The 24,232-nt window shown below is 40.2% G+C and overlaps 2 protein-coding genes across 2 annotated transcripts in view; one reads left to right on the top strand and one right to left on the bottom strand.

The window, feature by feature from the left end:
- The first annotated feature begins 2,439 nt into the window (after positions 1-2,439).
- On the top strand, positions 2,440-3,155 carry LOC122058326 (CLAVATA3/ESR (CLE)-related protein 46). Its single transcript, XM_042620959.1, has 3 exons — positions 2,440-2,565; positions 2,688-2,755; positions 2,875-3,155. The coding sequence occupies exons 1-3, from the start codon at positions 2,454-2,456 to the stop codon at positions 2,965-2,967; spliced, it is 273 nt and encodes a 90-aa protein (XP_042476893.1). The 5' UTR covers positions 2,440-2,453; the 3' UTR covers positions 2,968-3,155.
- A 568-nt stretch (positions 3,156-3,723) lies between these two features.
- The window catches only part of LOC122058325 (inner membrane protein PPF-1, chloroplastic), a 34,202-nt gene continuing 13,693 nt past the window's right edge, over positions 3,724-24,232 (bottom strand). Inside the window, exons 5-11 of the mRNA XM_042620958.1 lie at positions 7,991-8,064; positions 7,786-7,890; positions 6,717-6,824; positions 6,514-6,617; positions 5,704-5,853; positions 5,495-5,621; positions 3,724-3,999 (exon numbers count right to left, since the gene is read on the bottom strand). Of these exons, the coding sequence (XP_042476892.1) occupies positions 3,889-3,999; positions 5,495-5,621; positions 5,704-5,853; positions 6,514-6,617; positions 6,717-6,824; positions 7,786-7,890; positions 7,991-8,064 (779 nt within the window). The 3' untranslated portion in view covers positions 3,724-3,888. The remainder of the gene's footprint in view (positions 4,000-5,494; positions 5,622-5,703; positions 5,854-6,513; positions 6,618-6,716; positions 6,825-7,785; positions 7,891-7,990; positions 8,065-24,232) is intronic.

The raw sequence follows: 24,232 nt of genomic DNA, 5'->3' as shown, positions 1-24,232 counted from the left end.
AGCCGAATACTTACAGAAAAAGTTGAGGAATATCGCATTCACAAAATTTAGGCCCCATCCTTGCCATGGCAACACGTATATTTGTTCTATTTGAATAAGCTAAGTCAAAATGGACGACAGGTCATTTGGAAAACCTTTTGCGATATTGTATTATAGTGTGGGATAAGAAACCTCAACCACCAAAGCTGAAGAGCCTAATAAGACTCTTGAGAGGAAGCCAACCATCCCAAAATCCTACCTAAATCAGAATGCAATCAAATGCCTAATAACCTATACATCCAGACAGATAATCTTTCCTCATAGCCTTCATTTCTAATTCAACTCATGTGTCTTATTTGATCTTAAGGTCGCACGCCTCATCATTAACATAACGACGAGGTCCCAAGGACCTCTTCCCCATGCATTATGTGGTTCCCACCTCACCCTTTTTTTTCTCTATACAAATCTCAATCGGAGTGGTGATTAGAGTAATGCAACATTACAGAAAGCTCACTGCCAAATATTTTGCATGGAGATTATTATGTTGATGTCAGTCATATTAGGGTTGATTCCACATTGGTTATGAAAGGATATTTGATATTGATTGATATGATCTTGAGTTCTCTCATTTTATAAATTGATTTATAGAGATGAGTTTGTTGGGATTGAAAAGAACGTATTATATTCGATGTGGGCATCTTACGAACTTGGCATTAATCAACAAGAACGAAAATAGAAAAAAAAAAAAATGATATAAGTAACAATAGATTTACGTGGATCAACAAAATCGTCTAAATTCACGGAGTAGAATCAATCTTCCACTAAGAATAAGAGAAGAAAATAGTACAACCTTATAATTTGATTTCAAACCCAAGTCCTTTGTATAACCCTTACTTCCTTTTCTCACTTGGTTACTCACACACCTTCTCTTGTTCTCTATTACACTCTCCCACTTCTTTTGGAAGACACCTCTCATTTTATAGATTCATCATTGTTTTCTCTCACTATAGTAGAACACACTAACTCTCTCTCATTTTTCTTCCCTTGGAAGAAAACTCTACTTCGCTTTAATGACTATAACAACATACCACTTCTTTATTGAACACTCCACCTTATTTTAATAACTCTCCTAACTCTCTTTCTTCATTAGCCCATTTAGACTATTAAACCAAACATTCAACTATTCTAAATAAAAACCATCAAAACCCAAAAGAGTTTTTATAAGGTTTGTATATGGTATTCCAGTAGTCGATCATTGATCCTAACCCTCGCATGGAAGAGGAGACCTAATGCTAGAGTGAAGCCACTAAGAAAGGACTACCTCCAACAGTTTTAGCTAGACAGAGACCCCAGAATAGAGTAGAACGCTTATGCACCCTACACTCATCAAGAAGTCTCGAGTTCGAGTTTCTTGACTATCTCAGTCCTCCTCCCCTTTATAGTGTATCTATCTGAAAAAAAAACCTACCAAAGACTACCTGAAGCAGAATGGGCTGTTAAGTATGGTAGTCTGTTAGGATCCTTTATTAATGATGGGGCTGCTCCCACATCCGTTATGAACTCTTTTTTATATATGTTAAATAATACTTAAAAAAAAAATCACCTTTCAAACATTATCATTAGAATTGACAAGGGATATAGAGTGGAACAGGAAGTTCTATTTCACAGGGAATGCTTGACAGAGAGACCCCAATGACATGAAAATCAGACTATCATCATCATCCAATCTGGTCCAATCTGCTTTATTTATAAATTAGTCCACTTCAACCTGGATCTGGAATTTACTTTACTGGTCCACTGAGAGATATTCAAACAAAAGCCCCAGACAGAAGAGTACATGTCTTACATTCTCACTCGATGCAAACTTGAACCCATGATTGGCGGGTCCCGACTCCCGACGCAGCAATAGTGAGTGCTGTGTATGCAAAGCCCAGACGACTTCTTCAGTATTTCACCATGGCTAGCTGCAATGATAACTAAGAAGTCAAACAAACTTTTTTTTAGCTGATGATGGTATCTAGTTATGCGGACTCATATTGACCCCATAATAAAATGAATTGAGACATATTGGGATTAAATGAGAACAATTCAACTTCACTGAAAATAGTGAAAAACACTAAACACTCTTATATGAGTGGCCCCAAGAAGGTAAGAGGAGTTGAACTCAAAACCATAGGCTTCCTAAGGCGAAGGTCCCTTGCTAACTTCGCTATCCCTTGGGGTTAGAAGTCAACAGAGACAGAGAAAGAGAGAGAGAGACCCAATTAAAATTCCTAATCTTACCAATCAATCTCAACTCTTGTGGCATAGGATTCCCCGACACCTTTTTGCTCAAAACATTCCCATATTTTTTTCAAGCTAAGATATGATTTTCCCAATCACGTGAGTAAGTTGGTTAAATATGTTCCTTCTTGCTTGTAAAAGCCCCCACACCACCCCCAGTTTCTTCAACCATGCAGAAGCTACTGGGTAAGATGAAGGGCAGACAAATCTTGACCCATCTTTTATTGGGATTCATCCTCCTTGCAGTTGCAGCATCATACTCCCATTTCTCCAATTCTATCATGGTTCAAGCTGTAGAATCAGGCAAGCCAAACTAGTCTCCTCTCCCATTATCTTTGTTAGTTCAGTTCAGTTTGCGAAAAACTATGGTTTCTAAGTATGTAAATGAGATACATGAATCTTACCTTATCAAATGGTGATCACAGCTGCATTCCGGCTTGGACGTCCACAACTCGGATCCCCCTCAGCCTCTGGATCGACATTGTCTGCTTGGGTGAGTGTCACAAATATCTATTCTGACGATCACAACTGCTCTCCTCTTTTTCTTCATTTTAGCATAATAATGCATGTATAGCATGTAACTGAACTACTCCTGTGTGTATGAATAAGAAGACCACCAGAAATACGATCGAAGAGAGGAAGGCTAGTAAAGTCCCATCTGGACCAAGCCCTATTGGAAACCGGCACCCACCGACTAAGCCATGAATGCATGAACCATGCTTCTTCCACCTCGCAATTAGAAAAGAATGTAGTAGATGTCCTTGTAGCTGAAGAAGGTGATATATTTTTGAATTTGGATGATTTTGATGTCTATATAGTACTCTGTTGTAGCGGGATGGGATTTATTTGCTGATTCAGATTCAATACACCATCAGATGATAAATGCCTGATCACTATTCTTCCAACCCACAATTTGATGTTGAATATGCAGTAGTCATCCAACCTTAAGGATATAATGCACATTTTGTGTGTTCTACCCTCAATATTTTTGAAGATCTGGATTCTGGATTGAATGTTAAGTTTTAAAATTTAAAAACAGAGTTTCAGACTCACTGTTTTTATGGAGAACAAATGGTCATACTTACAAAGTGAAGTTGAATTCTAATAGCATGCCAGTGATCTGCATTCTTGAGGACACTAGATGTTGCAGAGTTGTAAGAACTTGAAGTTCTTTTCTTAAAAAAAAAAAAATTGATTTTCCATTCTTCTCCTAAAATACTAGCTGATGATATATAGGTTTTTCTACCAAAGTTTCACAAATGCAATAGATAAAATACCTCCCAGGAATTCCCCTCCAAAAAATCACTTCCAAGAATGATATTCGTCATTATGCTTGTCTACGCTCACCTACATGGATTCTAATTTCATATTCATCATCTGGTTTTGGAAGACTAACCAATTGAAAGATTTTGATTTTCTGGCCATGGATGTAATGACAGTTTGAGACAACAAAATTATCTCTTGACAACATAAACAATGATTTTGATTTCCTTTAGACTGCCAGTTGATTTTCATGACACGCAGTTAAATGAATAAGCCAACATAAAAATGGCCATCATAAATATATTAACCTAGGATACATCTCTCACCATAAACCACGGGTGATGAATTAAATACATGATATGTTTACACCATGCGTTTCCGCTTTGACCGCTTGCTTCTCCTTGGTCCAGAATAATCTGGACTCTGTTTGCTACCACTAGAAGAAGCATATAGCCCTTCAAGGACTTCCTCATCCTGCCAAAGATCATAAAAAAATTTTGAATTGCAAGATCCAGGAAAATTCTATTTTAAAATTAGTTTCTGTTGAGAGTCTAGAATGATAGACCATCCATACTTCCATCAAATTATATTGGGAATTGATCAAGCTGCCAACCATAAATAGTAATGGGGATGTAACACACCACAAAGTGATTTAGTATTACTTTCATATAATTTTCTTACTTTTTATTTTTTGGGAGGGGCTATCAACTCATGCCTCCAGTTCAGATTTCTGTATTGTCGAATGCAACACCCAGTTGCACTATTGGTTGTTTGATGACCATAACTCCAGATTGGGAAAAAAATGTCAAGTTTAGGTAGTCTAGCCAACTGTCCAACACCTACTACTTCCCAGTCGAGCCATTGGAAGATCATGTTCATGTAACCATGACCATTTTATGTATGTTACTTCTTCATGAAATACTGTTGGATCCAGAACTTCAAAAGATGCACGCTGATCAAAGGAAGAAAGACAAAAGTTCCATTTAACCAACTACTAAATTAAGGTGAATATTTAAAGCATAGAAATACGATTTTCAGGCTTGCAAAGCAATGCTGGAAAGTCAGAAATCAACATACTCAGCAGAAGGGAAGGCAGAAATGGCTTTGTAATGAAACCAAAAACCAAAGAGCATCTAAGAAAGCTAGGCATATCCTCCTCCCACCCCACCCACCACCCCCACCCAAAAGAAAAAAAAAAGGGGGTGAAGAAACAAAGGAGAGTTGGACTAAGTTGGAATAAGAAGGTTTTGTCAAGTGCAGACAGGATAAATGATGGTGCACCTGAGGAGTGCTTGCAGGCAAGTTGAAGGCCTCGAGGGATACGGTAATGGGAAAAAGTATGTGGACTAGGGAACCGAGAATTCTAGAATGGACTTTATGATGGCCGTAAAGTACAGTAGTGACGGTAATTGGCTGCAATGATGACGATAAACATCAAAAGGAGCATGAAAAGACATAGGAATAGTTGAGCCCAAGCACTTTAAATTCGTGGACGGAAGATTAGAAACTTCCATTCCATGGCTCCCACTTCTGATACCGGCAACGCTAAAAGTACTGATTAGCTGATACAAACATGATAATTCTCATGGAAGATATAAATCTTGGTGTTCTATTCTTTTCTTGGTCAGAAATAGGAAGTGGATTCCTTTTCGGAGGTTGGCAAATTACAAAGCCTAAGGATGACAACCATATAGTCTGAAGTCTTTTTAGGGGGTTGGCAAATGTCATTATTTGATCCCATGGCACCCACTTAGGATACTGGCATGTCATTTCACCACATACGGTGGTGATTGGCAGCTTCATCCAGCCCAGTTCTAATGCAAATTTTTCTCCATATGCAGTTTAGATAAACACCAAACGTTCTTGGATAAAAATAGCATACAATAATGACATTTCAGAGTCATATAGGAGTTCAAACATAAATAGCATCAAATAATGACATGTCAGTCATTTAGGAGTTCAAACGTACCTTGTCCTTAATCTCTTCATCAAACTCATCACCAGAATCAGATGTAGAATCTCTAGGCTGAACCTCTTCTTCCGGGAGAACTTTGTTCTGTTTTTTCTTCTTCTCTTCTTCTTTTAGTTGTCTAAATCTGTTGTTTGTCGTATTAGTGATTGGAGTAATAAACAAGCTGGGAACTAAACAATACGATTTTTGCAAAATGTAAGACCTACCTATCACCGGCCCGTAATGGCTGAGAAGTTTCTCGTTTTGCACGACCTGCAGTTATTATGTCACTTGCATTCTCATTTACAACTGGTTTTGCACCACCTAATTTCCGTAACCAAACTTGTTGTGCTGTACTGAGGACGTTGTTTGTAAACCTAACAACATGGAAGAGAATAGCATACATTGAAATAACAAGAGATTGTGTATGCAGGCAAAACTAGATGATGGCATGTGTTTTCCTTGGGTCATATTCATCACAAATAAAACATAAAAAGCGGGCTCTATTTTTTCCATTTTGGATGATTATTCCACCATTTCAGATTGCTTGACTGAATTACTGCCTTCAGGAAAGTTGTCAAGAGTCATAGGTGGGAATTCTCTAGAGACAAATTGTTTCTATAGTCAAAGTTCTAGATAAATGATAAATGGTAATGATATGGATGCATCAGTAATATACAGACATGTCACTGGCTTCTGCCATGGTGCGTCCGATGAGAGATGGCCACATTAAATGTTTCTATATCACTCCCCAGATTTCACCTTTTTATAAATAAGCATAAATGAGAACCAAGTTATTCAATAAGAAATTATATTGCTGAAGAGTGATATTGACAGAAACATATGTATGAAGTTAGTAGAGGTTGCTACGGCAATGTTTTGGAATATAAGCTTCATAAGCACCAAATAAAGAGAATTGGCTGAAGTGTGTGATATTAATGGAAATATGTGTGCAAAGTTGTAGAGGTTGTTACAGCAATGTTTTGGTATATAAGCTTCATAAGCACCAAATAAAGAATTGATAATGAGACACCAACCAGTAGATTGACAACCCTGATGGGACAGACAAAGAAAAATAACCAATCATGAGAGGAAGGAACTTGAAAACGAGAAGCGTGTTCTTTTGAGATGGATCATCAGTCTGCCAAAAAGACAACTTTAATAGGATTACAACATGCTCAACAAGGAAAAAACAAAACAGGAAAAAAAAAGGGTTTAATAAGAAAAGTGGATTCACCACCTGGGGTGGCTTCATAATTTCCATTGAAATATATTGAGAAGCAACTAGAAGGACAGGTAGAACAAGGTATGCTGCAGTATCATGCCATCCCAACGGTGGGTGTCCATCCTGCAAGGAAGATTATATATTATTTGTTAATCTGTATTGGATGCAAGAACTTCTGAAACAAAAAGTGACCACCTATTGCCTCTGACCCACAGCATGTCTGCATGCTTTACAAACAAAAGCTTTGATATTGCTAAAAGATTTCCCAAGAGATGTTTATATAGGCAAGCATGCATTTCAAAACAGATGATCTTGCTAGACTACACCCAAAATAAGTTGAACTAGTAAGAAAAAGTCTGCATTGAACTGTTTGACTTACTTTCCATTAGTTGTTCATGTTATTGTTCTTGATCTTTGATAGGATTACCATTGCAAGGACGGGATACAAGAAAGTGTTCCTAGTTTAAAACATAACCAGGACCAAAAGTCAAACTATATTCCACCCACATACTTCAGGTTTTCTGATGCAGTAGGAGCACTTGTCTGGTTGGACCAGCATGACCAGCTTTGGAAGACCAAAGCCAGAAAGTATTGGTCCAACTGGGGTTTTGTTCCAACAAGGGTTGGAAGTAGTTTTGTTTAATATTATGTCTTCTATTTTCTCATGTTTGCTTTGGGTAGGATGTGTGGGAGATAGAGAAGTAGAGGTTGGATACTAGATGTTTCCGTTTTAGAGTCTAGTAGGAATATTTCGCTTTCCCTTAAATACTGCATATACCCAACAATGGTCACAGTGATTTGAATAAGAAATTGAATTGGGTTTTGCTCTGAGTGTGTGTGAATGTGTGCTTCCCCTTCTCCCCGACAACTCTTAAGTTTTCTTCTCAGATTTTCCCTTCTCCTATCCAGCCCTCCACCATTCTCATCTCTGAGCATTACAGGATGTGCCATACAATTGAAAGTTTATGTTAACATGGTCTGTCTGATGCTCAGCTGGCATAACTGCATAAGATATTTATGAAAGATGGGGACAAATAATGAAATCCAAGGCGATGATAGGTTCACATAGACAAAGTTTAATTACCACAAATGGAATAAGCCAGGAAATGCCTGAACCATTTTGTCGAGCAGAAATTGTGGTGGGCCCCCCCAAAGATGGAATCCAAAAGAAACCTTCCGTCAGCAGTCCCTTCAAAAAAGAGAAGCTAAAATTAGTTACCACCAATTACCAGTACATAAAACCAATCATAAAACACCTTAAGATAAATGCCAATTAACCTTTTGTTTACCTCATTTGCTACATTTGAAAGAGCTTGATATAAACCAATCCAAACTGGTATCGTCGCTAAAGTTGGGAGACATCCTGTTCAGTGATAACGGATAGTTAGAAGATATCAACAAGTATCAGCAGCACAATGGAACCAAGAGATAGTACAATAGATGGGGTAAGATTGGGAAGACCATAGACATATCTTTGACATGGAATTGAAAGATAAACTAGGAAGAAAATTAGAGAGGGAGATACTGATGTGAAACATAATTTACACCCAACCGAAGTCAAAATCCGATTTTAGGCAAGGATTTATCTGTATCCAACACAGTTTGGGTTGAATATGATGCACCATTGACCTGTTCTGGATTTAATGCACAAACGATTGAGTCAAAAACACATTTTTTTTAAGATTTGATCTCTGTACTTCTTCGTTGACTTACAGCTCAAACCAACTAAGCTAATTTAGCTGAATCATAAAAAACTCAACCAAGTTGAACACAAATATGAAATATTTCTTCCCTTTCAGGTTTTGTGGTGACCACAACTTGTTCAAGATAATTGGTGGTTGCAATATATCTGTTAAGATTGAGGCGTTAGCTCAATCAACGACAGGGGCAATAGGGGCAATTATGTCCTATAGATATCTGTCTCTGTATTAGGGCTGACTAGATGTTTAAGGGTATTTTTGTACTTGTTTATTTGTTTCTAATATATAAATATTAGGGTCTAGCCTACGGCAGACTATTCTGGTCTGATTGCAAGTTATTCCCCTCTCTTGGGAGTATCTCGATCTCGCCTCTCTTCTTCTTCTTTCTTCTTTTCTTCTTTTTCTCTTTCTCTTCCTCTTTCTCTGGTTTGATCACAGGTATCTGGGATTATAACATGATACCAGAGCCTCTGTGATCAATCTTGGTTTTCTAGATTCACTCTCTGCTGATCTCGCTTTTCCGCTGAACCCTTATGGTGTGCAGCCGTCTACTGCTGCATCTACTATGGATTAAATCACATGGAGTGATTTATTTTATTTATGGAACGTGATATACTAGTGCTGAACTGAAGATTAAAGACCTTGGATCACAGCCACCAACTTCTCTGCCCTACTCGATTTTAGCAGGGTCGTTGATCTCCCTTGTCACTGTGGTTCTGGTGTGTTTTCTTTTATTGTTCTCTCTGCGACCCTATTTGTTTTTTTGTTTTTTTGTTTTTTTTTTGGTTACTCATGGCTGAGACCAAGCCTACTACCCCTGCAACCACTACATCTGCCTCGAACAATGTGAATGTCCAGATTACCTCCATCAAGCTCAAAGAAAGTTCGAATTACCTATTTTGGGCTCAGTCTGTAAATGTTTATCTTATGGCCAAAGATAAACTTCAGTATACTACCTCTAATCCCCCTCCATCATCTAATAAAGGTTATAACGAAAAGATGAAGGAAAATGCTTTGATCTTAATCTGGTTGTGGAATAGTATGGAACTAGATGTCGCTGCCAATGTTATATTCCACACTACTGCAAAAGGTGTATGGAATGATTTGAAGGAAACATATTCTCAGGAAAAGAAGATGACCCATATCTATGTTATCTATGAGAAGTTCCAGTTTCGCCAGTCTGACAAGTCTCTTCCAGAGTATTACAGTGCTTTCAGGGGAATGGTTGAAGAGCTAAATGTCTTCTAGCCCTTGACCACAGACATTGATAAATTGAAGGCTCAGCGCAATGAATTTTTTGTCTCTAAATTTCTGGCTGGTTTGAATAATGACTTGAAAGCAATGAAGGGTCATCTACTTGCAGGTGATACTGTCCCTACATTGAATGACATGTATTCACGACTGCAACGTATTACATCTTCCACCAAACCTGATCAATTTTCCAAAGACAATCCTGCTTCCTTGCCAACCGTGGACGTGGGGGAGGTTGTGGGTCTCCTGGTCGAGGTTCTAGTGGACAGCCGTCCGATCAATCATCTCGCCAATGCACTTACTGTGGGAAGTCCAACCATACTGTAAAAACTTGCCGGGCAAAGCATGGCAAGCTAGAGTGGGCAACCCAGTTAGCAAATCATGCAATGTCAGACGATGGTACTGACACCATGTCTCCCACTGATACTAAACCGAGAACTTCCTCAAGAGATTCATCTACCAGTCTACGTGATGATATTAATCAATTACTCAGGCGCTTGTAGACTCTTGAGGCATCCTCTAATACATCCAATGGTGTGTCTACATCCGCTGCTACCTTTGCTCATGCAAGTACCTCAGCCTTTCTTACCACTACTTCTATCCCCTAGATCATTGATTCAGGTGCCTCTGCTCATATGACTAGTAAGTCATTACTGTTTAAGTCGTTTTCTCCTAGTACCACCTCTACATCTGTTATTCTTGCAAATTGTGCTTCAACACCAGTTTTAGGTCATGGTACTATCTCATCTACATCCTCCCTTAATTTTTCCTCCGTGTTGCATGTTCCCCAATTTCCATTAAGCCTCCTCTCTATAAGTCAGTTAACTATGTCATTAAATTGTCAAATAACATTCTTTCCTTCTTACTGTGTTTTTCAGGATCTTCACACGAGGAAGATGATTGGTGGAGGGCGTGAAAAATATGGTTTATATTATCTCAATTGTGGCACTCCTACTTCTTCTGTTGTTGTTACTGCTGTCGGGCATGTGACTCCTTTCCAATGGCATTGTTGTTTAGGACACTTGTCTTTGTCTAGGCTGAAACTTTTATTTCCTAGTTTTAAGTCTGTGCTCAAGTTAGAGTGTGAAGCCTGAGTTTGGAAAGCATCACCATGTGTCCTTCCCATCTCGCACTGTGTCTTGTAGTCCGTCTTTATTTTCTTTAGTCCATTCTGATATTTGGGGTCCTTGCAGAGTCAGCAATAGATTTGGATTTTGATATTCTGTGACATTTATGGATGATCATTCTCGTCTTACATGGCAATATCTATTAAAGGATCGATCTGAATTTTTATTTGTATTTCAGAATTTTTATAATGAAATAAAAACTCAGTTTGGCATTTTAATTAAGATTTTTCGATCTAATAATGCTTTAGAGTATGCCCAAAATGATATTTCTGATTTTTGTGCCAACCATGGGATGATACACCAAATTAGTTGTGCTTATACCCCACAGCAAAATGGGGTAGCTGAGCGCAAATATCGGCATCTTCTTGAGGTAGCTCAAGCTATTATGATAGATATGCATGTTTCGAAAAAAATTTGGTGTGATGGGGTTTTAACTGCACGTCACTTGATTAATTGCATAACTTCCTCAGTTCTTTCTGATAGGTCTACCTTTTCTATTATGTTCCCTAATCTGCCAAGTTTTCCTGGTCCTCCTTGTGTCTTTGGGTGTGTGTGTTTTGTTCATAATTTGCATGCACAGACAGATAAATTATCTCCTTGGTCCACTAAGTGCATTTTTTTGGGTTATTCATGTACTCCGAAAGGTTACAAGTGCTATGATTCTATTACTCACCGACAATTTGTTAGTGCTGATATGACTTTTTTTTAAGGCACATCATTCTTTTCTCCTCAGGCGTCTCGATCTGGGATGGAGTGAAACTCTCCAACTACTCCACCCATCCCGTCTCTCATTCCTTTTCCTAATGTTCCTAGTGCCAATGACGTGCCAATGACACGCCTCCCCTACAAGTTTATCAACTCAAGAAGAAGCTTAGGCAGCCTAATGCCAATACCAATACTTAAATGATTTGCTCCCTTCATTGCCGCCTTCCTCTAGTGAAGCTCCTCTTCCTCCTATCTCTGATGACTTACCAATTGCTAAACATAAAGGTACACGCACTTGCACACAAAAATCTATAACTATGTATCCTATTGATAACTTTGTTTCTTTGTCTCATCTCCCATCGACCATCCATGGTCTTGGCTTGTCTCTTTCTACTAACACCATTCCCCGATCTCATATTGACGCCTTGCATACCCCTGGATGGAAAGCTGCCATGGATGTAGAAATGGATGCTCTCTTGAATCATGGTACTTAGAGTCTGGTAGATTTACCTCCGGGTAAGGACTTGGTGAAGTGTCACTAGGTTTACACTATTAAGTATCATTCTGATGGCTCTGTTGAGCGGTTGAAAGCCTGTTTGGTTGCCAAGGGGTATACTCAGACATATGGGGTTCATTATTTTGAGACCCTCTCCCCAATTGCTACGCTGAACTCTGTTCGCCTACTTATTTCTCTTGCTGTCAATTTTGATTGGCCATTGTTTCAGTTGGACATCAAGAATGCCTTCTTCTATGGTGATCTACAGGAAGAGGTGTATATGGAGCAACCTCCTGATTATGTTGCTCATAGGGAGAATAGAGGCAGTGTGTGTCGTCTACACAAGGCTATCTATGGACTTAAATAGTCCCCTCGAGTATGGTTTGACAAGTTCAGTACGACCATAGTAACTTGTGGATTTTCTCAGTGTTACTCTGATCACTCTGTCTCTGTCTCAGTGTCCCCTCGAGCTAGTTGTCTTGGTTGTTTATGTGGATAATATTATTCTTACTGGAAATGATGAGGCAAGAATCTCTGAAGTGAAGAACTACCTACAGCAACACTTTCAGACCAAGGACTTAGGTTAGCTTCACTATTTCCTCAGGATTAAAGTGGTTCAATGTAAGAAGGGGATCAGTTTGTCTCAAAGGAACTATGTGTTGGACCTTTTATCTGATACTGGTATGCTTGCATCTAGGCCTATAGATATCCCTATGGATCCTCACCAAAAGTTTGGTATTAGTGATGGCGAACCTCTCCAGGATGTGCATCAGTACAGGAGTTTGGTAGGCAAGTTGATATATCCTACTATCACACGACCTGACATTTCTTATGTTGTTGGGGTCCTTTGTCAGTTCATGCAGTCTCCTCAGAAAGCTCATTGGGACGCGGTTGTTCATGTTCTTCGATATTTAAAGGGTGCTCCTAAAAAAGGGCTGATCTATCGTCCTAATCGGCATATGGAACTAGTTGGCTACTCTTATGCTGATTGGCCCGGCTCTGCTAGTGATTGTAGGTCCACTACAGGGTATTACACATTTGTTGGAGGTAATTTGATTACATGGCAAAGTAAGAAGCAGACTACCATTGCCCGGCCTAGTGCTGAAGTAGAATACAGAGTTATGGCTCACACCACTGCTGAGTTGATGTGGCTGTGGTCGTTACTTCTGCAGTTGGGGTTTCTAGTAACCAAGCCTATGAAGATGTATTGTGACAACCAAGCTGCTGTGTACATTGCTAGCAACCCGGTCTTCCACGAGAGGACCAAGCACATCGAGGTGGACTACCACTTTGTTCGTGATGCTATTCTGAAAAAGTTGGTCGAGACCCCTTTTGTTCCTTCCTTAGATCAGTTGGCAGACATGTTCACTAAGTCTCTATTTGCTCCTAGTTTTCGTAATGGTTGTACCAAACTGAGCATGGGTGATGTATATGCTCCAGCTTGAGGGAGAGTGTTAAGATTGAGGCATTAGCTCAATCAGCGATAGGGGCAATTATGTCCTATCGATCCTTGTCTCTGTCTTAGGGCTGACTAGATGTTTAAGGGTATTTTGTACTTGTTAATTTGTTTCTAATATATAAATATTAGGGTCTAGCCTACAGCAGACTATTCTAGTCTGATTGCAGGTTATTCCCCTCTCTTGGGAGTATCTTGATCTCACCTCTCTCTCGTCTTCTTCTTTCTTCTTTTCTTCTTCTTTTTCTCTCTCTTCCTCTTTCTCTGGTTTGATCACAGGTATCTGGGATTGTAACATATCTCATCTACAAAGAATTGGTTGAGGTGTTAATGACATGAAAACATTCATTTTCTCATTAGCTTCTACTTTTTCTTGATTGATAGCTTTCCTCTGGATATTGCCTCCACTGAGCTCATGCCTCCAGTCCACAAGGAGGAGACTTTGAGGGCCTCGTTGATATTAACTCTAAAATCACAACATTGGATGTTGAACAATCTCTACCGGTTGCTCAGCTTTTAAAGGCATAAGATCATTTATCTATGGATGAAAATTTCAAGCAATTGTCATGCTAGAAGCTATTAGTATCCCCAAGTATACACATTCAGATTTCAATTTTGTTGTGTTGTCTGAGCCCCACTCTCATTCAAGTAACAGCTAAAAGCAAGAGCAATGCCGAGGACACTATGAGGTAAAACTTTTATTTATCAATAATATGGGATGAAGTTGTCGATACTGGGATCTATATTGGGAAAGTCACTAATTGATAAAGAAGATTGCTCAAAATAACATTACTCAAATTTAATACCAATAAGTTTCTAATGGCTAAATAATTACCCAAAGGGTAGCAACCAATAGCCTACAAGACCTAGAACCGGAGGCCCTCAATATCCCCATAAAATGCAAACAAGTAACCTGCTTTTGGATGATCAGATCTGGTTGCAACTTTGGTTCGAGTAGCCTCTGAGATAGAATGAGTGTTTCCGCCAAGTTTGACGACCATTTAATGGCCAGATTGTAATATATTAGAAGGTTATCAAATTAGTAACTTGCCTAAATCAGAATCCAGAATTAGAAACAACAGGAATTAGTAGTTGATATGAGAATAGTAAGTGGAATCTGTCTAAGACTCTAAAGTCTAAATAGAAACTAAGAATGGAATTAGTACTAAAGGAAAACAAAATAGCAAGTAAGATGGAAATTGAAACTAGTAAAACCATTTAGAAACCAAAGGCGTTGTCATTGAACTTAGAAGAAAACAGAGGACTGCCAACCATAAGGGAGATTGATGGATTACTTTGGTGGCTGTTCCAACCATAAGATAGGATCTTGTGACTTCAGAGAATCCAATAGCAATTGACCAGAACAAGGTAAAGAAGAAAGAACTCAGAGAGAGAGAAGAGAAGAGAAGAAAAATGATCCAGTGATAGATTCAGGAGATGAGGTCTATCGCTGGACAAAGATATCTATAATATCAACACAATTACTATTAGAGTGTAAAAAGGAAACATAAATAAACCAGGAAACTACCTTCCCACGTCAACTACTAACAAGACTAATCTACAGCTAGTCATCTGTCATGATAAGGACACCCCCAATCGTGAGTGATCTCCAAAACCATTAATACAACATGTAATGGGTCCAATAGGGGTACAACTAACATCCATATAGACCAAACCAGATTTATAAAAACCGAACACTTGGGGCGAGTGCAAAAGCTCATCGACAATGGGACCATCCGTATACGCTCCATAGCCGAGCCATCGAAGGAGTCTAAACAGGAGGAGGTCTTAGCCAAGTGATCCTCCGCAAGCTGGAGAATATAAATCACCCATGCCCAGCTTGGAACAATAATTCCAGAAAGCAGGACCAAATAGAGACATAGTAAATACAGGAATTATCACTCCCCTCCCCTGAACTATGGGGAAATATCATGATCCCCTTACGTTTTTTCATATCTATCACTAACCTCCCCTCAAACAGAAAGATTCTTTCTATCATGCCCAGCCATTTAAAATGGTTGTTAAGTCAGTCTCTTTTTTTATATAATCCCTAAATTACCCCTAAAGAGTTAAAACCCATAAATACCCTTCATGAACTAAAACTAAAACCCCCCATTTCACCTTCTACAACCCCAGTTCAACAAACCTCTATTCTCACATATAGGAAAACCACTGATAAATACTACCACCTCAGCTCAAAGAAACCCTCTTCCCTCTCCCTACGTCTGGGTAAGCAGCTCCTTGACGAGAACTACTCCTTGGGCAAATCTCTCACTAGCAAGCAACAGTCAGCTCACAGCTAGAGGCAAGCAGAGGAATGCCATTAACGTCGTCTTGACCTCCTTTGATGTCGCCGTTGAAGGGTTCTGTCTCAGCAGTTGCTGGACACATGGGTCGTCTCCAAGTCACCAGATGAAGAATGTTCACAACAGGAAGTACAAGTTCCCTTACAACTTGGTCGGAAACTCATAAACACAGTGCCCTAGTCAATGTGCTTGGCCCTTCCACCAACCCATCTATGGACCTCAGAGCTCCCATTAGGTTGCCCCCAACAACGACGTTAGCCTCAACGGTATGGTTATCAATCTGGCTAGCCTCTTGGCTGGAACGGCTACAAACCCATTTGTTAATGGTTACTACCAAGGATCTGTTGAGGCCCCTCTTGAAGTTGCTTCTGCTTGCCCCAGAATCTATGGGAAAGGAGCTTATCTGGGTTATGCTGGCGAGTTGTTGGTGGATTTGACTACCAGTGCTAGCTACAATGCCCACGGCATCAATGGGAGGAAATACCTACTTCCATCCTGTACAACCCAACCACATCTTCGTGCTCGACGCTGGTCTGAAACAGTAGCAGAGAAGAGTAGAGAGGATATATATGGTGATGATAGATTATCAATATAGGATATATTGATTCATTTGTTCTTTTTTTCCCTTTATAAATCTACAAAGCAAATTGTTTTTGTTTGCTCCTTCTATCAGTTTTCTGATTCACTAAATCGTGTGACTTTGGGGGGGGGGGGGGGGGGGAGAACTTAATTCCTTCTACCCATTTGCAAATTCATGAATCTAGAATTAGTAACAGCTCCAGGTGAACTCCTCTGAAGTTATAACTTGATCAGTTTTCAGAGGGGTGATCAATTAATTAAAGCAAAATCTTTCTTGATCTTTTCCGACCAGCGTTTTTTGGAGCTTGGGAGGACAATTTTCACCAGTTGAACCATTAATGGAAACTTCCCTGGAACTACAATTTCTATTTATAGTTATTGACCTTGAAGAAAGAGTAACAGATAAAGGAAAAAAAAAAAGAACTGGGGCTTAAAACTACAACCAAATTTGGATTTGCAATCATTAATTTACAGAATGAGAAAAGATCCGGTTTAATAATACGAAACCTTACACACCTCCTACGAAACAAGGAGGACACTAGGAGAGCGGATCAAGTCCTCGTACGAGACGGGCTGATCCACACAGATGGAATCCACCCAACAACCAACTCTATGGTGGATTCCATTTGTGTGGATCAGCCCGTACGAGAACCTGATCCACACTTGGGACATTGGCCGGGGCCGGGACGAACTAGTAGCCACCAATAGAATAAATAGTGAAGAACCCATTAACCAACCCAAATCCATGAATTATAGATAGGGAGATGAAAACATAGGAAGCTAACCGAAAACAAAACACTGTGAGAGAGGGAATTCTCATCTATATCGTCGACTATGAAGGTTTGGCCGGCAGCTCTTGTATCATATGAGAGACCAGCACTAGGAACAGCCCATCCAACACTGTCTCGACAACGTGGGATTTCTGGGTGGCGGCTCCCTAGAGCAAGAGCTGCTACGATGAACACACATCCAAGAAGACAACCCATGGGAGAAGCCATCTTTTCCTCTGCAATTCCTTTGTTCACGAGGTCATCCCTCTTAAGCCTTTATGGATTGTTAGGGGACTTGGACTATGGAAATGGTGAACCAAGACTGAGTTTTTATTGATGGGATTGAGGGAAGCTTTGAGTGGAGAACAAAGAAAAGAGGGAAATGGGGTTTTATTAGTCAATTTTAGAGAAGATGAAATGGGGGGGTTTTAGTTTTAGTTCATGAAGGGTATTTATGGGTTTTAACTCTTTAGGGGTAATTTAGAGATTATATGAAAAAAGAGACTGGCTTAACAGCCATTTTAAACGGCTGGGCAAGATAGAAAGAATCTTTCTGTTTAAGGGGAGGTTAGTGATATACATGAAAAAACGTAGGGGAAACATGATATGTCCCCATAGTTCAGGGGAGGGGAGTGATAATTCCTCTAGTAAATATAGCCAGTCACCAAATGAAACAAATGGAGTAACAATCAGATTTTTCATAACAGCATCCCGCATAAAGTGGTGATCAACCTCGATATGCTTAGTCCTTTCATGATACATCGGGTTGCTAGCAACGTAGGTGGCAGCTTGATTATCACAAAACAACTTCATAGGTTGAGTAATTGGAAAACGCAACTCTTGAAGAAGAGCCTTCAACCACATCAACTCAATTGCAGTATAAGCCATAGCTCTATATTTAGCCTCAGCACTAGATCAAACCACAGTGGTTTGTTTCTTGCTACGCCACGAGATAAGATTTCCACCAATAAATATGCAACAACCTGTAGTAGATCTCCTATCACCATTAGCATCAGAAAACCCTACCAAATCAACATTTTGATGTGGAGGATAAATGAGCCCCTTTCCTGAAGCTGCCTTAAGGCACTTTAAGATACGACAAGCTGCCTCCCAACAAACTTTGTTTGGTGTCTGCATAAACTGGCTAATAACTCCCACAATATAGAAAATATCAGGTCTAGTGACTATTGAATAAATAAACTTCCCAACTAGTCTCCTGTATCGATGGGTATCATCAAACACTTCACCATCATATGTGCCAAATTTCTAATATGGATCCATAAGAATATCAATTGGCTTTCATGCAAGTAAATAGTACTATTAGATAAAAGATCCAACACATACTTTCGTTGTGATAAACTGATCCCTTTCTTCCTCCGTATTATTTCAATACTGGAATAATAATGGGTTTTATGGGTTTTAGGGAAAGTGTTAGTTACCAAACGGACCCTAAGGGGTTTAATGGTCTTTGTAATTCTCTAAAACCTTCTCTCCATTGTTATAAATAAAGAGGGCTGGTGTCATATTAAACACAAATCATTACCCCATTCAACATGGTATCAGAGCCTTAGGATTCAAAACCCTAAGGGTTCTCCCTCTTCTCCATCTCTTTGCCTCTTTCTCATTTCTCTTTCTCCCAATGCCTCCTTCATCTGCGCCTCCCTCGATCTCTCTTCATCTGCTTCTCTCTCCTGGTGGGAGCTACTTAAACCACGAAGAGGGTTTCTAGCCTCCACCCATCCTTCCCCTGGGCTCTTAGACTCTCTTCTACAATGATCTGAGAGACCCAAAACATTTTTTTATCACTTTTTCATGGTTTTCTCCCTGAGAATGTTTTTTCATTGCCGAGATGCTTTTTCTCCGCTCGTCTTGATGTTTGTTACAATTGGTGCCTCTTGTCCTTGTGGTGGTATGTATCGACCACTTTTTCGTTTGAGGTCTTTGTTCTAGAGCTCTCCCCAAAATCGTTTTCTCAAGGTTTTACCCTTTATCGATTTTTGGGTTTTCTAGCTTTTTCTGGTTATTTTGGTGCTTCCTCTATCTCCGGCTAGTGTCTCTTCTATTTGCACAGTCCCCTTGAGTAGTAACTATGTCTACCATCTCATCTGCATCTACTGGCGGAGACACCACGGTTCTTCCTGCCTTTCCTCCTTGTGCTATCAAGCTTGATGGCACAAACTACCTTATGTGGTCACGCTCGGTCTGCATCTCCATTAAGTCCCGTGGCTATTACAGGTACCTCACTGAAACCATGAAGCGTCCGACCGCCAGCACTGAGATTAACAAGTGGGAGAGTGCCAACTCTCTGGTTATGGCCTTCCTTGTCAACTCCATATTGCCACAGCTTTCGCGTGGCTATCTCCTCCTTGACTCCGGTGTGAAGATCTAGAAGTCTGTCTAGAATATCTATTCCCAGGCAGGGAATGATGCTTAGGTCTTTAAGCCTCGCCAGAAGGTTCGTGATCTGAGGCATAGAGGGCTCACTCTGTCACAGTACTACTATGAGTTGCAGTCACTATGGACTGAGTTGGATTTCTATGAGTATACTCCTTCCACCACTGAAGATGTCACCAAGTTTCAGAAGCAAGGGGGAAAAATCAGGGTTTATGACTTTCTGACAGGTCTAAATGTGGAGTTTGATCAGTTGCAGTCTCAGGTTTTAGTCGTGACCCCTTTTCTACCTTGGATCAAGCCTATGCTGTGATCCAACTTTAGGACAGTCGACGTACCACTATGCTTCCACAGCAAGTTGCCACTCCTACTGAGAGATCTGCAATTGTTTATGGTACTTCCCTTAGTGCATCCCACAGTCTAGTGGCTCCTCTATTAGGACTCTAGTGAAGTGCGATTACTGTGGGAAGGAGCATCACACCAAGGAGCACTGCTGGAAGCTTCATGGTCGTCCTACTGATACATCTGGAAAAGGGCGAGGGAAGGGTCGTGCTCTGACTCTGCTCTGAGCTCCTCAGTAGCCTCGCTATTATTTGACGAGCTTACTGCCCTCCGACGCCTCTTGACACGTCCAGACTCTCCTGCACCTGCCACTACGAGCTCTGCTCATTCCACCCCTTCTGGGTCAAGTATCTCCTTTTGTGGCTATACTATGTTTGTCCCTTCTACCCCTTGGATTATAGACTCTGGGGCTTCTGATCATATCACAGGCCACTTGTCCCTTTTTTCACAGTACACTACTTGTCCTGGTAATGGTAAGGTCAAATTGGCTAATGGGACTTATTCCACTATTCTGGGGAAGGGATCTGTTGGTTGTACCCCCTCTTTATCCCTTTCTACTGTATTGCATGTTCCTTCCTTTCCCACTAACATTTTGTCCATTAGTAGTCTTACTTCCAGTCTTAATTGCAAAGTCACCTTTTTCCCGTCTCATTGTGTTTTTTAGGATCTGGTGACAGGGACAACGATTGGCTCTGGTAGGGTACATAGCGGTCTGTATCTATTTGATGATGACTCGGCATTGGTCTCTCGTCAGGCTCTTCAGACATCTTCTACGTCACCTCCCATTTCTGAGTTACTGCAATGGCATCGTCGGTTGGGACATCCCCCTTTGGGAACTTTAGCTAGAGTTTTTCCTTCCTTTAAAAATTGTAATTCGAGTCAGTTTTTTTATGAGGCATGTGTTTTGGCCAAACAAACTCAAATCACTTATTCTGTTTCTGAAAATAAAAGTGCCACTCCTTTTTTATTGATACATTCTGATATTTGGGGTTCATCCCGCTATGTGTCTGTCAATGGTTATTGGTGGTTTATCTCTTTCATTGATTGTCATTCTTACACTACTTAGGTTTATATAATGCGAACCAAGGGCTAGACCTTCTATTGCTTTTAGCAGTTTCACCGCGTGGTTCAGACTCAGTTCGGTGCTACCATTAAGATCCTTCAAAGCGACAATAGCCGGGGAATACTTTGAAGGGTCCTCTCGAGCCAAATCTTGTCCCCTTGAACCCTGGTAATTCTTCTTCTCCTTTTGTTGATCAATCTCTTGAGTTGCCTATTGCTGTTCGTAAAGGCATTAGGTCTTGTACTTTACATCGTATTGCTAAAACTGTTTCTTATGACTCACTCTCTCCTTCTTACTATAGTTTTGTGTCTTCTCTTTCCTTTGTGTCCATTCTTTATACCTGGCAGGAAGTGAGTGCAACCTCACAATGGCAGGCAGCTATGGTTGAAGAAATGCAGGTTTTGAAGAAAAATAACACATTGGATTTGGTGTGTCTTCCCTCACAAAAGAAGACGGGTGCAAATGGGTCTTCACAATAAAATAGAAGGCTGATGGTACAGTGGATCGGTACAAGGCCAGACTTGTTGCCAAAGGCTTCACACAGACTTATGGGATTGACTACTAGGAGACTTTTGCTCCAACTGCTGAGATGACCACAATCCGTGATATCTTGGCTTGTGCCGCCAACTTAGATTGGGATCTTCAGCAATTAGATGTGAAGAATGTCTTCCTTTATGGGGAACTTGAGGAGGAAGTGTATATGGACATTCCTCCGGGGTTCACTTGCTCCAAAACCCAAGGGAAGGTATGCAAGCTGAAGCGTGCTTTGTATGGGCTGAAGCAATCACCTCGTGCTTGGTTCGGACGTTTCCATAAGGCTATGGTTGCTACAGGTTACTCTCAAAGCAATGCAGACCACACTCTGTTCATCAAGAGATCTGGTGGGAAGATTGCTATCATAATAGTCTATGTAGATGATATTGTTGTTACTGGTGATGATCTGGCAGAAATCTCACCTTAAGAGATACTTGAGTGAGAAATTTGAGATCAAAGACCTAGGACAACTCCATTACTTCCTCGGCATTGAAGTTGCCAGGTCTTCTCGTGGGATCTACTTGTCTCAAAGAAAGTATGTGCTTGATCTTCTCTCTGAGACAAGCATATTGGGGTGTAAGCCGACAAACACTCCTATTGAAGCTAATGGTCACCTAAGTAGCAAGGAAGGTGACCCGGTAGATAAGGAGAGATATCAAAGATTAGTGAGGCAGTTGATCTATCTCTCTCATACACGCCCTGATATAGCATTTGTCGTCAGCCAGGTTAGTCAATACAAGCATTATCCCTACTCGACTCACATGGAAGTTGCGTTGTGTATTCTCTGGTACATGAAATCTACCCCAGGCCGTGGCATCCTTTTTTCTCCTCATGATCACTTTAAGGTGGAGGCCTTCACAGATGCGGATTGGGCATGTTCCCCTGACGACCGCAGGTCTACTACTGGTTATTGCACCTTTGTTGGTGGTAACCTTGTTACATGGCGTAGCAAGAAGCTAGCTGTGGTTGCCCGTTCAAGTGCTAAAGCAGAGTTCCGTGCTATGGCACATGGCATTTGTGAGCTCTTATGGCTTCATGGTCTTCTCACTGATTTGGTTGTTCTTGTTACTCTTCCTATGAAGCTCTTTTGTGACAGCAAATCTGCCATTAGCATTGCTCACAACCCTATCCAGCATGATCGAACCAATCATGTGGAGATCAATCGACAATTCATCAAAGAGAAACTGGATATGGGCCTTATCACTATGCCTTTTGTTCCCAGTAATGAACAACTGGCTGATGTATTTACTAAAGGTCTTAGTAGTAAGATGTTTCATTCTATTATCTGCAAGTTGGGCATATGTGATATCTATGCACTAACTTGGAGGGGAGTGTTGTAATAATGGGTTTTATGGGTTTTAGGGAAAGTGTCAATTACCAAACGGACCCTAAGGGGTTTAATGGTCTTTATAATTCTCTATAACCTTCTCTCCATTGTTATAAATAAAGAGGGATGGTGTCATATTAGACACAAGTCATTACCCCATTCAATAAATACCAATGAAGTAGTTGAGAGAACCCAAATCTTTCATCTGAAAGTACTGACGTAGAAATGACTTTACTTTTGCAGTACAGATGCATCATTACCAGATACAATAATGTCATCGACGTAAATAACTAACACCACTACCTTAGAGTCTCGGCGATGAACAAAAACTGAGTGATCATAATAGCATTGTGAAAAACCACACTTAGTAACAATGGAGCTGAATTTGTCAAACCAAGTTCTAGACGACAGTGTCAACTTTCAACCATAAATAGCCTTTTGTAGCTTACATACCCTAAATGTGAACTCTCCCCCTGAGCAACATAACCTAAAGTTTGCTCCATATATTCTTCCTCTTGCAGATCACCATACAAAAACACATTATTAATGTCCAGCTGATAGAGAGGCCAATCTAGATTGATAGCAAAGAAGATAAGAACCTAGACCTAGTTGAGGCGAGTAACTGGTGAGAAAGTTTCAAAATACTCCACAAGTATGTCTGAGTAAGGCCTTTCACAACCAAACATTCATTAATCCCTTCAACTGAACCATCTAGGTCATAGTAAATTGTATATACCTAGCGACACCATACAAGATCCTTACCGGGAGGTAACTCCACCAAGGTCCATGTCTTTCCAGAAATTAAAGCAACATTTTTTTTGTCCATAGCCGCTTCCCACCAAGGTTGAGACAAAGAATTTTGGTAAGTCTGTCTGAGGAATGGAATTAATAGAGATGAACAGCGGATTGAGGCAAGATTATAGAAAGAAGGGAAATGAGAGATGGAAACATAATTTTCAATAGGAGAAGCAAGCAAAGACTTGTGGGTGCAAGAACGACTACCTTTAGGAAGAGCCACATGTAAGTCAAAAGAAGCATTAATCGAAGGAACCAACGTAGTGGTGGAAGGAGCAATAAGAGATGCATTGTTTTCTTACCACTGATACACTTACAACAGTTTGGAGATATGAACATCATCAAATGGCACAAGCACAGACATAAGGGTACAAGTACTATCAGGTGGAGGGATCGAATTAGGGACCAGAGGAGCAAAGTATGGAGAACTTTCAAAGAAAGTAATGCCAACGCTAACAAATTTCCAATGATTAGTTGGGTCGTAACATCGACACTCTTTCTGAGTTCGAGAATACCCAAGAAAAAAACACTTGACAATCCGGGGAGAAAACTTATCTACCTGAGGGTGTAAGATATGAGCAAAACAAACACAGCCAAAAACCCAAAGTGGCACTGAAAATAAGGGTGTGTGGGAAACACCACTAAAAAGGAGGAACTAATATTTAAAACAAAAGAAGGCATTTGATTGA

The sequence above is a fragment of the Macadamia integrifolia genome, chromosome 12 (genome assembly GCF_013358625.1).
Source record: "Macadamia integrifolia cultivar HAES 741 chromosome 12, SCU_Mint_v3, whole genome shotgun sequence".
NCBI classification, from domain to species: domain Eukaryota; kingdom Viridiplantae; phylum Streptophyta; class Magnoliopsida; order Proteales; family Proteaceae; genus Macadamia; species Macadamia integrifolia.
This window is presented reverse-complemented; position numbering and strand designations above follow the sequence as displayed.

Coding starts and splice junctions, on each gene's coding strand:
- LOC122058326 (XM_042620959.1), top strand. CDS start 2,454: ATGAAGGGCAGACAAATCTTGACCCATCTTTTATTGGGATTCATCCTC. Junction 2,566..2,687: donor GGTTCAAGCTGTAGAATCAG/GCAAGCCAAACT, acceptor TGGTGATCACAG/CTGCATTCCGGCTTGGACGT. Junction 2,756..2,874: donor GATCGACATTGTCTGCTTGG/GTGAGTGTCACA, acceptor ATGAATAAGAAG/ACCACCAGAAATACGATCGA.